This window comes from Armigeres subalbatus, chromosome 2, assembly GCF_024139115.2.
Source record: "Armigeres subalbatus isolate Guangzhou_Male chromosome 2, GZ_Asu_2, whole genome shotgun sequence".
Taxonomy (NCBI): Eukaryota; Metazoa; Arthropoda; class Insecta; order Diptera; family Culicidae; genus Armigeres; species Armigeres subalbatus.
The window spans coordinates 446,144,087-446,158,434 of record NC_085140.1 but is presented as its reverse complement, the minus strand read 5'-3'; the positions used below and the strand labels follow the sequence as shown (position 1 = coordinate 446,158,434).

Here is a 14,348-nt window from a genome sequence, read left to right as displayed (position 1 = left end):
TTGGTTACGTATTGCTTTGTCTCGACTACCCTGGGCAAAAAGTATCATCGTGTTAGCCTCATGATATACGAATGCAAAATGGTAACTTGGCAGAAACCTCGCAGTTAATAATCGAAGTGCTTAGAACACTAAGCTGCGAGGCGGCTCTGTCTCAGTGTGGGATGTAATGCCAAGAAGAAGAAGAATAATTGGAAGATCTGTAAATTTTGTAGTCATTTTAATATTAAATTTTTTAATTCGTGAATTGCGACAGACCCAAAATTCAAAAAAATCTTATTTTAAGCTAATTAATCATCATGAGCGAATTAATGTAAATCTCAAGTCAAAATTGTATATTACGAAGTCAATAAAATGCTAATGTTTTGTATAATTTGTCTTTGTTGGCGATTTCTATATCTCATCCTGCCCTCAAATTATTATTACATTTTTGTACGGTATAATACCAATGAAACCCCCAAAATAGTGGACCCTCCAGCCATATTTACATTTTCACAGGATCATGAGATTCCATCAGAGAAACTAACTAAAAACTATGATTTGATTGCATGCATTGTAGAAGCCACTGAATGTAAAATAGATGAGTTTTTTTAGAGTTTGTTATAATAAACACGAAGTGTACAAAAGGAATATTTCGGAAGGTCTACAATAGGGAAGAATACCGAAACGGAACATGAAAATCAAACGGAGTTGGGAAGCAATTTCCTATTATGGACCCCAGAGGTTACTGTAGAGCAAATACAGTCAGAATTTCAATTGTTTGACAAGAATAATATCTCTGTGGTTGTATTGAGGTCGATAATTTCCATTTGTAACATTTCAGTACATTTCATAATTCATATCATTAAACGGTGTTATATAGGATATTTCGTTATGTGTTCTATAAAATCAGTGAATAGGCTTGAAAACTGCTGTGGTGGTCTTGGATTTTATCAGCATATTTCACAGATTTACAAACTGTTTCAACAGTGATGGAAATGTACAAGTTTTCAGCGTGCCAAATTGTTTCATGCCATGGTTCAAAAGCTTCGACGTGTGTTGATTGCAGCTTTATGTTCATGTCGTTGAGATGTTTGATAATATCTTTGAGAAAAGCCAAGTCACTCGCCCATTCATGGTCATTCAGGTTCGGCCATTGGTTTTTTATCTTGTAAAAATAGGATTTCGTTTCAAAGAAAATAAAAATCTTTCAAGCCTGGTACTACGGCTTAGTCAACGTCAAAATGATGTAGGAGGTGCACAAGTGGTGAGCGAAAGGATATGGGGTGAACAAGTAATATCACAGAGTGAGGGACCGAATGAATGGGCGATCCACAAGTGCCTCGCATGCGTGTGGTCAGAGTGACTGCTTAGGCGGTAGTGTAGGCCTGTCCAACCTTTTCAAGCCACGCAATATTCAGAATCAACATTCGCTGGCTTTTACATATTTTCAAAATATTCAAAAATCGAGTTTTTTCAATTTTCCGAATGCCAAAGAAATTCTTCAGAGAAAAACTAAACACGATTGAATTGCGCTCAAAAAATTTTTTTACATTACAGATTTATTTTTGAAATGTGCTCAGATGAGAGATGTTTTCTTTCTAAATTTAGATTTTTGCTCTTGTATTGGAGGTCGATAATCTTCATTTGAAACATTTCGAATACATTTTAAAATTTACATTATAAAATGGTGTTGAGAAAATGAATGTAATTCGTAACTGTGTTCTATAAAATAAACAAGATGAGAAAAATGTAGCAGTTTTCTGCAACAAATTGCTCTTTCAAACGCTTAAATGTTGAATAATAAAGGTCGACTGTTGATCGGTGCCTTGCAAAGTTATGTTCAAGTCATTGAGATGTTTGGTAATATCTACCAGAAAAGCTAAGTCACTCGCCCATTCAGGATCATTCAGTTCGTATTGGTTTTTCTTAGAGTCCCCAAAATTGTATTCAAGTGAAAAAATCAAAATGTTTAGACGTTCAATTTGTGTTCAACTCAAATGACTAGTTCGTTCACTTGAAACGTCTAGCCAAGACCCATTATATTGTCTATCCGGAATAAATTTATACCGCTTTTTATACGGAAGTTGGATTTTTCTCCAGATACAGGCAACTTTCCCAACTTCGGAAGTAGTGCGCTGGATTCGCCTAAACATGCGCTAAACAACGCATCAATTAGTTTGACAAATAAAACTTCGGAAGAAAGTTCGGTTCGGAAGTCCCGACTTCCGAATTCTAATTTGGTGCTACTCCGACAATACTATCTAGGCTAGATGTACCAGTTGTGGCTATAGCACCAGTTGTCGCACGAGTGCTTTATATGCCAAATGGTCAATCAAATCACCGCAAACCAAGTTCATATCGATAAAGCACATTCATATGATATGATAACACCTTTGATTTCCTAAAAAACAAGCAAAGCATAATTGTGAAAATTGATTTTGCTTAATTTCTGACGTCCTTTGCACTAGTTGTCGCACTAGTGGTCCCAATTTGGCCAGTGCCATAAGAAAACAATGGGATTTGCCAAATAAGGAACCAAAATTAAGAATAGTGCCACAACTGGTGCATGCGTTCCTATTATGGATTAATCAATTTTGAGAATAATAACAAATTTTATTGTGGTTTTCACAGCTGTTCTAAGGAGCAGGAAGTAAAACTTTTCGCTTGATATATAAAGTCCACCAACATGCCTCTTCCTTTTTTAAAAAAAATAGTTGTTCTTATGTATGGCGACAATTGGTACACCCACCTTATAGTCATGTTTTCCGAATACGTCATAATAATGTATGATATGATAACCTAACTTGAAACCCCTATCGTTTTAGCTCGTATTTATACATATAAGTATACGAAAAGGCTAAAGGACCACTCCAAAGCCAAACTTTTGATAGCAGGCTCGGAGACTCTATACCAATCGACTCACCTTGGAGAATTTAGGTGATGTCTGTCTGTATGTACAAAAATGTAAAACACACATTTTTGTACTAGGCATTATCCGATCTGATATCCTGATATCCGATCACATTGCGTTCCAGAATGTATTGAAAAACATTGTTTTTTGGCATGGGTCTCTGTCATCACCAATGCTAGGAGGATTGATCTGAGTTTTTTTTTTTGTGTCCACAGCTCGTCCAGCAACCGAATCATCCACGCTAAGGACCATGCCTCCATCCAGATCAACATCGTCGACGTGAACCCCCAGACCGGCCGTATGCTGGAAACCTCCAAAGTGTACGCCATCTGCGGTGAGATCCGCCGCATGGGCGAATCGGACGATTGTATCGTTCGCCTCGCCAAGAAGGACGGACTGTTGACCAAGTGAGTATTAATTCAATTTGGCAAATCAAGCTTATACTAATGTGTTGTCTTTCTTTTGATTTCTAGGAACTATTAAATGCTGTATGAAGGAAATTCAATAAAAACAGTTGAAAAATCTTAACCAGTAACCCCTTTTCCATGTCCGATGAAACCCCAAATTAGATTTTAAGATTTTTTCGTCCAAATTTCCATTATACTGTGAACTTTTTCTTACTCGATATCGATGGAACCATTTAGTAAGGGACCGTATACACATATTACGTAAGCACCCCGTCCGTTATTTTCTTACTCACCATATAAATAAAAAATCATTTGTGTGCAAAAATCTTACATGGAAGGGGTTCAAAAATGCTTACGTTATAAGTGTATGACCCCTAAGGGAGGATGTCGCGTTATTGTTTGTTATATTCTTGTTATCGTGCTGTGCCCTTATTTCAATCAGCATAATCAGGGTGTCGACTACCTGGAAAAACCTGGAAAGTCAGGGAGTTTCGTTTTGGACCTGGAAAGTCAGGGAATTTCGATTAAGGTCAGGGAAAAAATCACAAATCCAAAAATTGAAAATTTATAGTGATTTTTTTTAATTCGAGCAACTTACTAAACCAAGGACACTTATGGCAATAAAACTCTGAGCCAATTCTAATCCATTTATAACGATAATTAAGGTACTAGAACGTTGGATCAGAATTAATATTGCGTTTTATCTGGTCATCAGATTGCATAGCCGATAAACAATACTCAGAGGCAGCTACAGTCGACAACCACCTCCACTATCAAGCTATGAAGCTTATTTTTGTGTGACCGTTGGCAGTCTTTAGACTAAAAGTCTACTCCGGCCCCATTGTAATCGAGTTTGTTTCTATTAATCTTGAAGAAATAACAGAGGTTTTAAAGTCGTGTTGCTCAAATGGTCACTGTTGAGACCTGATCCAAATAGTCTTTTTAAGACCCCTTTTTTTGCAGTTTCCTTAGTAGTAGAGTTTGAGTTATGGCTCATAGTTCAGAACTGTTCAACAAGCAATCATCAAACATGTTTAACCTACGACCAATAACAGGATATTTGCAAGTTTGTTGAAAGAAAACGCCGAACAGTAACTTTGTGGACCTGTGTCGGCCCTCCACTGCAGCAGCATCATCTCCAAACAAAATTATGTACACCTGTGTTCAGAATAATAGCAGCGGAAGCCGTTTTTCATACAAAATGGTCAACTTTGACAAGCTGTAACTTTGCACCCCGATGACCGATTGAGCTGAAATTTTGACAGTGAACTACAAATATGATGAATTTTACACATACTACGTTCCATTTTTTTTCGAATGACGCGTTCAAAAATTACGCACTAGGTCAAATTGTTCAAAAAAATAGCAGTTTTTGCTTTAGAAATATCAATAAAACAATTAATTGGAATGTTATCAATTTGAATTCAGGTGCTGCGAGACACTAAGTTTAAAATATAAAAAATATAAATTGTTGAATTTGACATTTGAATTGGCCCATATAACAAAAATAAAACTTCTATTTTTTTGAACAATTTGACCTAGTGCGTAATTTTTGAACGCGTCATTCGAAAAAAAAATGGTACGTAGTATGTGTAAAATTCATCATATTTGTACACTCTGAAAAATCTTCACGTCATATTTACCTGAAAATAAATGTGGTTCTCATCCACCATACTTTTCACGTAAGAGTGACCTGAATGGCATGTAATCTGAACAAAATTTTACCTCGTTGAGTGATTTTACCACGTGATTTATCAGGTGAATCTGACTGGATTTTCCAGTACTAATGACGTGAAGTTTGAAAGTAGTTACGTGTTTGATCAGGTGAACTTCACGTGATTTCTACGTACTGGTTACGTGAAATTTCAGTAAAAGCTACATGACATCAGGTAACCACTACATGGTTTGAAATATATTGCAAAATAAGCTAGTGACTGCCTGCAGCCGTAAACAGGAGACTTCTTCGCATTGTTGATGCACTTGATGCGTTCAACTGCATTTGATGCAGAATGATGTTTTTATCATTAGACAGAAAATGCTGTCATTCGGCCATTGCGCTTCGGGAAAACACTGTTGGAGAGAACAAATCAGTTACTGAAAAATGTCGAATAAAATTTATTAGATTTGTAGAAAAAGATGAAAGTAGTTTCTTTCTCAAAAATTGCTGCTATTTTGTAACCTCTCAGTTACAATCCTATCGTAGCATCGATCAACAATAAAAAAAAAATGTACATAAAAAAATAGTATATATATATATATATAATTTATGGTCCTAGAATTAAATAAATAGATTAAGATAGTGATGTTATATATTTAAAAGTTTTGTTATCCCATCCTAGTTCCTTTCCTTCGGTGTCAGATGCCCTTTACAACCCTATTATAAATTTAAATTTGAATTATCCCTTACCCCCTGACACCAAGCAACCGCTGACAACAAACGAACGTTTGTAACAACGACCGTAACCCGCTACCATGCTACCATGTCGGTAACAATACGCATTATGCCATGGCGGTTTTGTAAACTGCGGTCCAGCGGATATAAAAACCACCTGAAACGAGGTTCAGGATCTTATTCGGTAACAGAAAAGCTAACTCTCTTACCGCAGTTTGCGATTTAAATCAGTTTTATTATACCATTTTGCAGTGACAGAATTATATTATCCATCGAAGACGATTGTCAAGGTCTGATAACTGGAGTGCGAATAGTCGTGAAAGTTCCGTGCGCGCATCTATCATACTGGAGTCTGCAGTGAACATTGTTCCGAGCAATTGTGCCCAGGGTTCTTATATCAGGGTTCACTCACTTCGACAGTAGATGGGAGAGACTAGCGCGGGGGTGAAAAATTCATTTTCAGTGCAAAACATAAACAAACTCGGTGGCTGCCCCATATAAAAATCCAAGATGGCTGGATCATGAAATTGGCATACTGCTACACCTGTTTGTATTCACCTTGATTGTGCCACGTAGGTGGAATCGACCTAAGCGTAGGTGGTGAACTCTACCGGTGAAGCTTACCGAAGCCAAGAACGACGCTATACCAACACCGCAACCGACGCATTCATCCACCGGGCGGCGCGACGAGGGCTGGTTCATCCAACGAGAGACGGCGATACGAAACAGCGTCTGATAATAACCAGATTGTGGGTGGTGGCGAGTCCTAGACTGGTGATCGACGACCTCCGTCATTATCGTCGTATCACACGTGGCGGGCGAGTGGCAACGGCTGTCTAGGAGGTGAGAGCCCCTGTAAGGTCCGGCGGGATTACCCCCGCTTGCAGGAAGCTCAATATCCGATGAGTTGTCACCTCGCGCATGAGTTTGGGACGTCACCGTGCTTTCTTCTCCCCCACTCCGTTTCAACCTTGGTTTCAACGCTTCGATGAACGCTAGCAGAAATTGCGCCAACTGGAATCTGCTTACTGCTGCACATGTAGACGACCGCTACCCGAAGAAAAAGGTGTGTTGATTTTTCCCATTCCATTTCCCTTATTTAAAGTTAAAAATAAAAATGTACATTCTTAGTTACTAGTTCTATTCTATTAAAAATTTCTTATTTATTATTTTCTATGATCATATTTTCCCTTTTTCCGCCATCTTTATATTGAAAAATTGTTCGATCGGTGCATAAACGTGGGAAGTTCGTTCCGTCATTCAATAACTCCCGGATTGACCCTGAGGTTAGATTAAATTAAATATTAACTTTCAATTTCCGCTGTTAAATCAAGCAAAAAGTAGTTCACTCTTGGCAGTTGAAATCTGGAATAGAAATTTTCTACTAACGCTACCGAAAATGGTAGTTATAGGCTTATCACTTTCTACGAATCTTATAAATTTTATCCGACTTCCGCTGATTTTTTTTCCAAGGAGAGAACATGCAGGTTCGGAAAATCCCCGCCTAGTTGCACATGAAATATCGCTTACCTCTGCAAATCCTATAATTATGCTGAGGTTATGTGTCTTTCATTCTTACGTGAGTATCAAGTCACTCTCACGTGAAAAGTATGGTGGATGAGAACCATATTTGTTTTCAGGTAAATCTGACGTGAAGATTGTTTACAATGCTATAGTTTTCCGCAAATGCCGAAGCTGCAATCACACTAACACAATTTCACTTTAATTGTTTACGAGTACATACAAACATATTCACCAAAATTTTTAGTAAAAGTTACGTGAATTTCAGGTGACCATTACTAACATCACGTAACAATCGTCGTTTGTTCAAGACAGATCAGTTACGTGATTTTTCACGTGAATATGACGTGATGATTATTTAGAGTGTAGTTCACTGCCAAAATTTCAGCTCAATCGGTCATCGGGGTACAAAGTTGCAGCTTGTCAAAGTTGACCATTTTGTATGAAAAACGGCTTCCGCTGCTATTAATCTGAACACAGGTGTAGGTAATGTTTTAACCCTATTTCCGCCCGGGACATTTTTTGAAGATTTCAATAGAAAGGAATCATATTTGAAAAAAATGCTAGAGCAAAAGTTATTCGGCATAGATAAAATTGGTGGAAAACGGAAAAAAGATTTATTGTAAATCAATATTCAACCGATTGTTTTCAATAGTTCAACTATTTGTACTCAAAATTGATTATATTTGCAGTCTAATGAAACCATAAAGATGTGCCTAATATTACTTTTTGTTGTTGAAACAATACGATGAAGGTTAGAAGGTGCAAAGTTTGATAATGATTCACAGACACCATGGGCGGGAATAGGTTTAAAAACATTACGTGAACTTCCATTTGATGATGGGCTTCTAAAAACGATTCTCCCGTCCTTAGGTGGTCATGTAGAGAGAATGATAGTGGATAAACGCATCATATGGTCTAACTCATGTACGTAGGTGGCGATGGTCTCAATTAAACGTTACTCGATACTGCCTAATCATGCTCGGATGCAAGAGGAGGATAATGTTGTTGTCAATGGTAATGTTTCAGTATTACATTCGCTGCTTTAGATGATAATAAAACACTTTCATCAGGAAATCTTCGAGAATTTTGTCCAGATTACTTCAGAATTCTCACTGAAACATAAAAAAAATCTCATGGGATTTAAAAAAGCTGTCTGACCAAATGTCATCGTGAAAGGATTCATATAAAAAATATACCAAGAAATCTTCAAACATATTTCCACGAGTTCTTCAAAAAACTATTAGATGTTCCTTAATAAGTTTCATTGCTTGTTGCAGTTGTCTCACATCTAGTTGATAGTAGTTAAACTTTCTATAAATAAAACAATGCTGGAACTCCAAGACCATTTTTGAAAAAAAAAAAACAACTGAAAATCGATAAAATTACTGGAGTAGGTGTAGCTCCCCTCAGCATTTGAAACTAGTTATGCCACTTCTTCACAAACATTCCCTATTTTTGATATTTTTCCATGGGACCATTGATTTATTTAAACAAAAATTAAACGACCTGAGTGTATTCAGACCAAATTATTTAAATTATTGCAGTGGTTAGAATGTTTTGCTGGGCTTAATGTAAGTGCTGCATATAGATTTATTCGAGATTGTAGGGATTGCATTCTTGATAATCTGGATTATAGCAAGCAGCCCGTAACTATTTTTAGAAGTCCATAAACTCTACAGAATAAGAATCCTTACTCCGTAAGTATACTTGAGAGCCATGGAGGTTTCTCGATGTTCACGAAAATAACTTATCCGGAAGATTTTTTTAACGGCATTAGAACGATCGCTAGAAGCTTTCACGATTGTTTAGAAAGAGTTCAAAAGTCGTGTCAAAAGATACAAGATTTCACACAATTTTCCACAAAGATAATAAAAACTTCAACGATTTGAAGAAGTCCGTCAGTAGTCTTGGAGGTCTCCAGGGAGTCCGTGAGAATTCCAAATGGTGGATGAGGGCACCAAAAAACTTATTACATTAATTGCAGCTAATTTTGGAACGATGTGAATTTTGAAAATCTTTCAGGAGTTCTGCGCATTTACTTATAAATCTTTGCGAACGAGTTGAATTACCTACACACTTAATCGACAATTTTCCTCTCGGTAAAATAAATTGACGAACATGATCGTTAAACTATATTTTAACTGATATCTCGTTAATAAATATGACGTTTACACATGTTACTGAAACTCGGCAATTAAGTTTGCCACAGTTCTCGGTGATTTGGAATTTATCCGAGTTTCGGCAAACCCATATGTCAAACGTAATAACCCCTATCGTGATGTTTCGCTGCGAAAAAAAACACGTGAGAACTAAGAAAAATGGAAAAATTAATTACTGTACCTCTACTTTTTTGTAAGTATTCAATACGATTCCTTTTATTTTGCCTAATATATTACTACATTTCATGTTGATTTTCATGAAAATATTTCAATTAATTTGCCCTTTTACAATGTTTTTAATTCCAGCGGATTTGCTTAATCTGTATATCGCACTACAGAAAACAGACAAAATATTGTCGATGGAAACAGCATTACCCGTGCGGCCATACGAAGGGGCCAACACCAAGGCCAAAACTGAAGATTGTGATAATTATTTTTGGGAAGAGGCTCACGAATATGCATATCAGGAATCATGGAATATGACTTCCGGATTGTATAATAATCGTTTTTGTGGACTCATACACGTAAAAAAATTTAATGTTATTTATTATTAATATTTCTAATACTTTTTTGCCGAAGCAGGCGCTTAATGATATGTATAAGAAAAAACTTATACATCGCATTAGTCACATACATTCCGAAATTTATACTTTTCATTAACTTATGAATGTTATTAGCGTTTTGGTATGGGATCATTCATTAGGTGGCATAATGAAGAGTATAAGTATTTTCGAATGGTTTTTGGCCAAAACATATAAGGTTATTTTTTTACGTGTAGGTTTCAAAGGTTTTTCTGTAGTGTTGATTAAGAAATAATAAACGCCCGCAAATATATTCTACTGCTTCACGCTTTTCATTTTTATTTTGATTCTTCCGAAAATAAAAAATAATAAGCACACTTAATTTTTGCACACTTGTGTGCACGCTTTATTCATTAACGCTCTGCTGAACGCGTCAGTTTTTCTTTCGACTCAAAAAATGAAAGGAACATTGTTCAATTTGAAATATAAACGTACACGGAAGAAATAAACTACCCAATAGTGAGTTTAATTCACCCAACCTCGAACATCCGTACGGGAAGCCAAAATTGAGTAAGTAGGGTCGAAGTAGTTTGCCTTTACTCCCATGTTAAAAAAGTACCCAACGGAAAATTTATTGACCCAAATTTAAGTTTAATTCACTCAATTTCGACCTCAGGTAATAAAACTCAAAATTGGCTTCCTGTATTGAACTGGCGTTGGTGGAGTATTTGGCTCTGTTTTGTTTTACAACAAAATAAAGAGTGGATGAAAGGAAAGAGAAAAATAACTCAAAGTAAGTTTAAAAGTACTCAATTTTGGGTACTTTTTTCTTCCGTGTACGGAATAATATGATTCAAACACCGCAGGGCACTTGACTCAACCTTTGACAGTTAATATATGAGCCTGACGATTTGGACTGATGGTTCATTCGTTCTGAAATGTTGAACAGCCCAAAATTTGCCTTGAATTGTCTTAAACACAAAAATATTATTTTTACTGATTTAAACTTTTACCAGTTCAAGTATTCTTGACCGATGCACTATCGTTTGCAACCATAAACGAGGTAGGGCTTTAGGACCCAATTGATCTAACCGTGCAGAGGAATGCGCGTAAGGTTTTCTAGATCAAGATTTTGCAATTTAATTTCCATAAGAAGTTCTTCAAAAATTGGACAATTTTCCGGAAGATTTCCCGGAAGGTAGGTTTAGTGAAACTCCATGTGAATATCAGAAAGAATATAAAAAAATATCTGAAGAGTCCTTCTGGTTATCTCTGTAGAGTTTGTAGGAGTTTCTGGAGGAACTCCAGGAAGAATTTCAAGAGAAATTCTATGAGCGAATATTTAAGAAGTTACAGGACTTCTCGGTGAGTTCTTGAGCAAACATCCTTAAGCATTCATAAAAAAAAAACTTCCGGAGGAATTCCAGAACTATTTTTGAGAGAATAACCGACAAAATTTGTGGAGTTCCTCCGGAGGAATTCCTGTAGAAACTTCCGGAGACACTCCTGGAGGAACTTCTGAACGAATTCCAAGATTACGTTGAGCATAAAGTGGAAAACTCCGATAGTGAATCGTATTAGTCATTATCTGCTAATTATCTATGGTACCTAATACTACTTGGCAACTAGCATTAATACTCATCAGAAAAATATATTAAGCTCTTTTAGTGGAATGTATTAAATCGTCTAAGACGAATTAAGTACTGTCCATTTGATTCCACCAGTTAATTGAAGACGACCACACAGTTGTGGTCGAAATACGTATCTGCAAAGATAACGAAAATTAACTGGTGGAATTAAATGGACAGTACTTAATTCGTCTTAGACGATTTAATACTCATGTTGAACTCACCATTCGAAAAATAAACAAAAAAACAGCCACCTTGGCTAAACTAAGGAAGTATCATTCATTATATTTTAAATTTGAAAGAAAATAACATTTTAACTATTTTATTTACAATAATAATGAATGAAATGATTAACTTGTCAGAAAATCTGATATTAACATCTCCAAGAAATTAAATGTTTTTCGGGTGATTGGAATTAGGAAAACGAACGAACAGAATTAGGAACAATGCCATTTCAGATGATTGGAATTAGCACCACAGAATTGCAAAAGTTTGTTTTCACTATTAGAACCTAAGTTTATGAATGCATCCCAACATATTTTATTTTCAATTGTGTATAGAAAATGACACTATGTAGCGAAATTGCAGCTTCAAAATACTTAACGGATATTTTTTAGAGTTTCCACATGGACCGTCCAAATCGGGTACGAAAGTAACCGAACGGCAGTGCGACTCGACTAGTAGAACGTCTCGAATCCGATCCGGTGATATGTTGAGCGTGATGTGCGATGAGGCGTACCCAGCTAGTGTGGGGTTGGCATCACCATTCCATTTCCCCGGCCCGCAATCAAGCAATACTTCGGGGGATGACTATTGGACATTGCGCGCCGACATGACGTACACAAGTGCACGTGTGCCTCAAATCTCCATGTACTCCTCATGCATCACCTGTGCACAAAAACACACTGGACCGCATGTGCCCCAATACTCTCCTACCTATGCTGCTCGAATGACAGCTAGGGTATTCACGGTACCCTGCAGGAGGTACCTTATGCTACCATCTTACAACAAGCAGTCCTCAATCCTTATACAGTAAGGTGATCACAAAAAAATGAAATGTACCTGAAATGTTACAAATGGAAATTATTGACCTCCAATACAACCACAGAGAAGTTATTCGTTGACAAACATTTGAAAGTCTGACTGTATTTGCTCTACAGTAACCCCTGGGGGTCCATAATAGGAAATTGCTTCCCTGTAGTCGACACTCCGTTTATTTTCATGTTCCGTTTCGTGTATTCTTCCCTATTATAGACCTTCCGAAATATTCCAATATATTGTGCACACTCTCGTGTTTATTTTGAACAAACTTCTAAAAAAATTCTCCCGATGGAATCTCGTAGAAAAATGTTTATGGCCTGTAAAAATGTGAATATGGCTGGAGGGTCCACTATTGGTTGGGGGTTCACCATTGGTCATTATACCGTATGCAAAAATGTATTGAATTTGAGGGCAGGGTGAGATATAGCAATCGCCAACAAGAACAAATTATACAAAACATTAGCATTTTATTGACTTCGTAATATACAATTTTGACTTGAGATTTACATTAATCCGTTCATGATGATTAATTAGCTTAAAATAAGATTTTTTTGAATTTTGGGTCTGTCGCAATTCACGAATTAAACAAATTTAATATTAAAATGACTACAAAATTTACGAATCTTCCGATTATAATGAATGTTATGTTTTAGCTGCGTCTCATTTCCTGAATTAAATTTAAATTGAATTTAGTGACAATCCAAAGATCCCGTAATAAGCATTGTGGTGCTTTTCAAAAAGACAACTATCACATATATCAAAAATGATCTGATGTCTGTCAAAAGCAATCCTCCTTAAAGTGAGACGCTGCTTTTGAAAGGTATATTTTTAATACCATATCATTGTAAAGTCTAGCTAACTTTTTTTGTACTTGCCCTGAACCGATGTACTTGCAACAACTTGCATTCGGCGGAGAATCTTGCCCCATAGTTTTCTGTTGAAAAATTGCCATATTGGGTAGGGGAAATGATGACTTTGGCAGGTTTTGTTGTATTATTGTCAGGGGGTTTTGTTCACTAAAATTTTATGAAATTTGGCTACAACATTCTTTAATATGCAAGGAATGTTTAGGCCAAATTTGAGCATTATTAGTTATAGAAAACTCCCCTGACAATCACCCTTATTCTTGTTTACGGATGAACGATACTTTCGAACGAATGCGATTCGTTCGAACCGTATCTTCATCTGATTTTGCTGGCGTAAACGAGAATGTACTTCAACTTTCATTCGAAAGCGCGTTCGTACGTAAACAAGATTATGGGTAAATAATAGAACAAAACCTGCCGAAGCCGTAATTTTCCCTACCTATTTTGTGGAAACCAGATGAATTCGTTGGGGTATCCTGTCACATTGCTTTTATTGAAATTGAGCCAGTTTGGACTATGTGATTGAAAGTTGTAACAAAAATACTAACTTTTAAATTTGAATAGTAAAAAAACTTGTTGGCACTTATACTCATCTGATTTCCGATTTGGTCACAAACAGCTTTGTTCGGCAGGAAATTTTACAACGAGTATGAACGAATGTGAACTCCTGTTGGATTTGTTAAGACTTTTCTTATATGCTTATCAGCCCTTCAAAGCGAACGTAAAAGGTATCATCACTGCAAGGTGGATTAATCTGGGTTTTTGTTTTTGTTGATTATTCGTCCCCCTGCAGGGTTACATACAACAGCTAATACACAATAGTTATTTTTCAAAAACAACTGATTCAGTTTTAATACTTTGACGTCAGAAACTATGCCGAGAAACTACAGGAAACCTGTCGGAAGTCGTATGTATGCTAA

At 36.5% G+C, this 14,348-nt stretch overlaps 1 protein-coding gene across 1 annotated transcript in view; it reads left to right on the top strand.

Moving 5' to 3' along the window:
• LOC134213701 (small ribosomal subunit protein eS21) overlaps positions 1-3,418 on the top strand; it is a 29,313-nt gene extending 25,895 nt beyond the window's left edge. The window contains exons 3-4 of the mRNA XM_062692989.1: positions 3,106-3,297; positions 3,364-3,418. Of these exons, the coding sequence (XP_062548973.1) occupies positions 3,106-3,297; positions 3,364-3,373 (202 nt within the window). The 3' untranslated portion in view covers positions 3,374-3,418. The remainder of the gene's footprint in view (positions 1-3,105; positions 3,298-3,363) is intronic.
• The last annotated feature ends 10,930 nt before the right edge of the window (positions 3,419-14,348 follow it).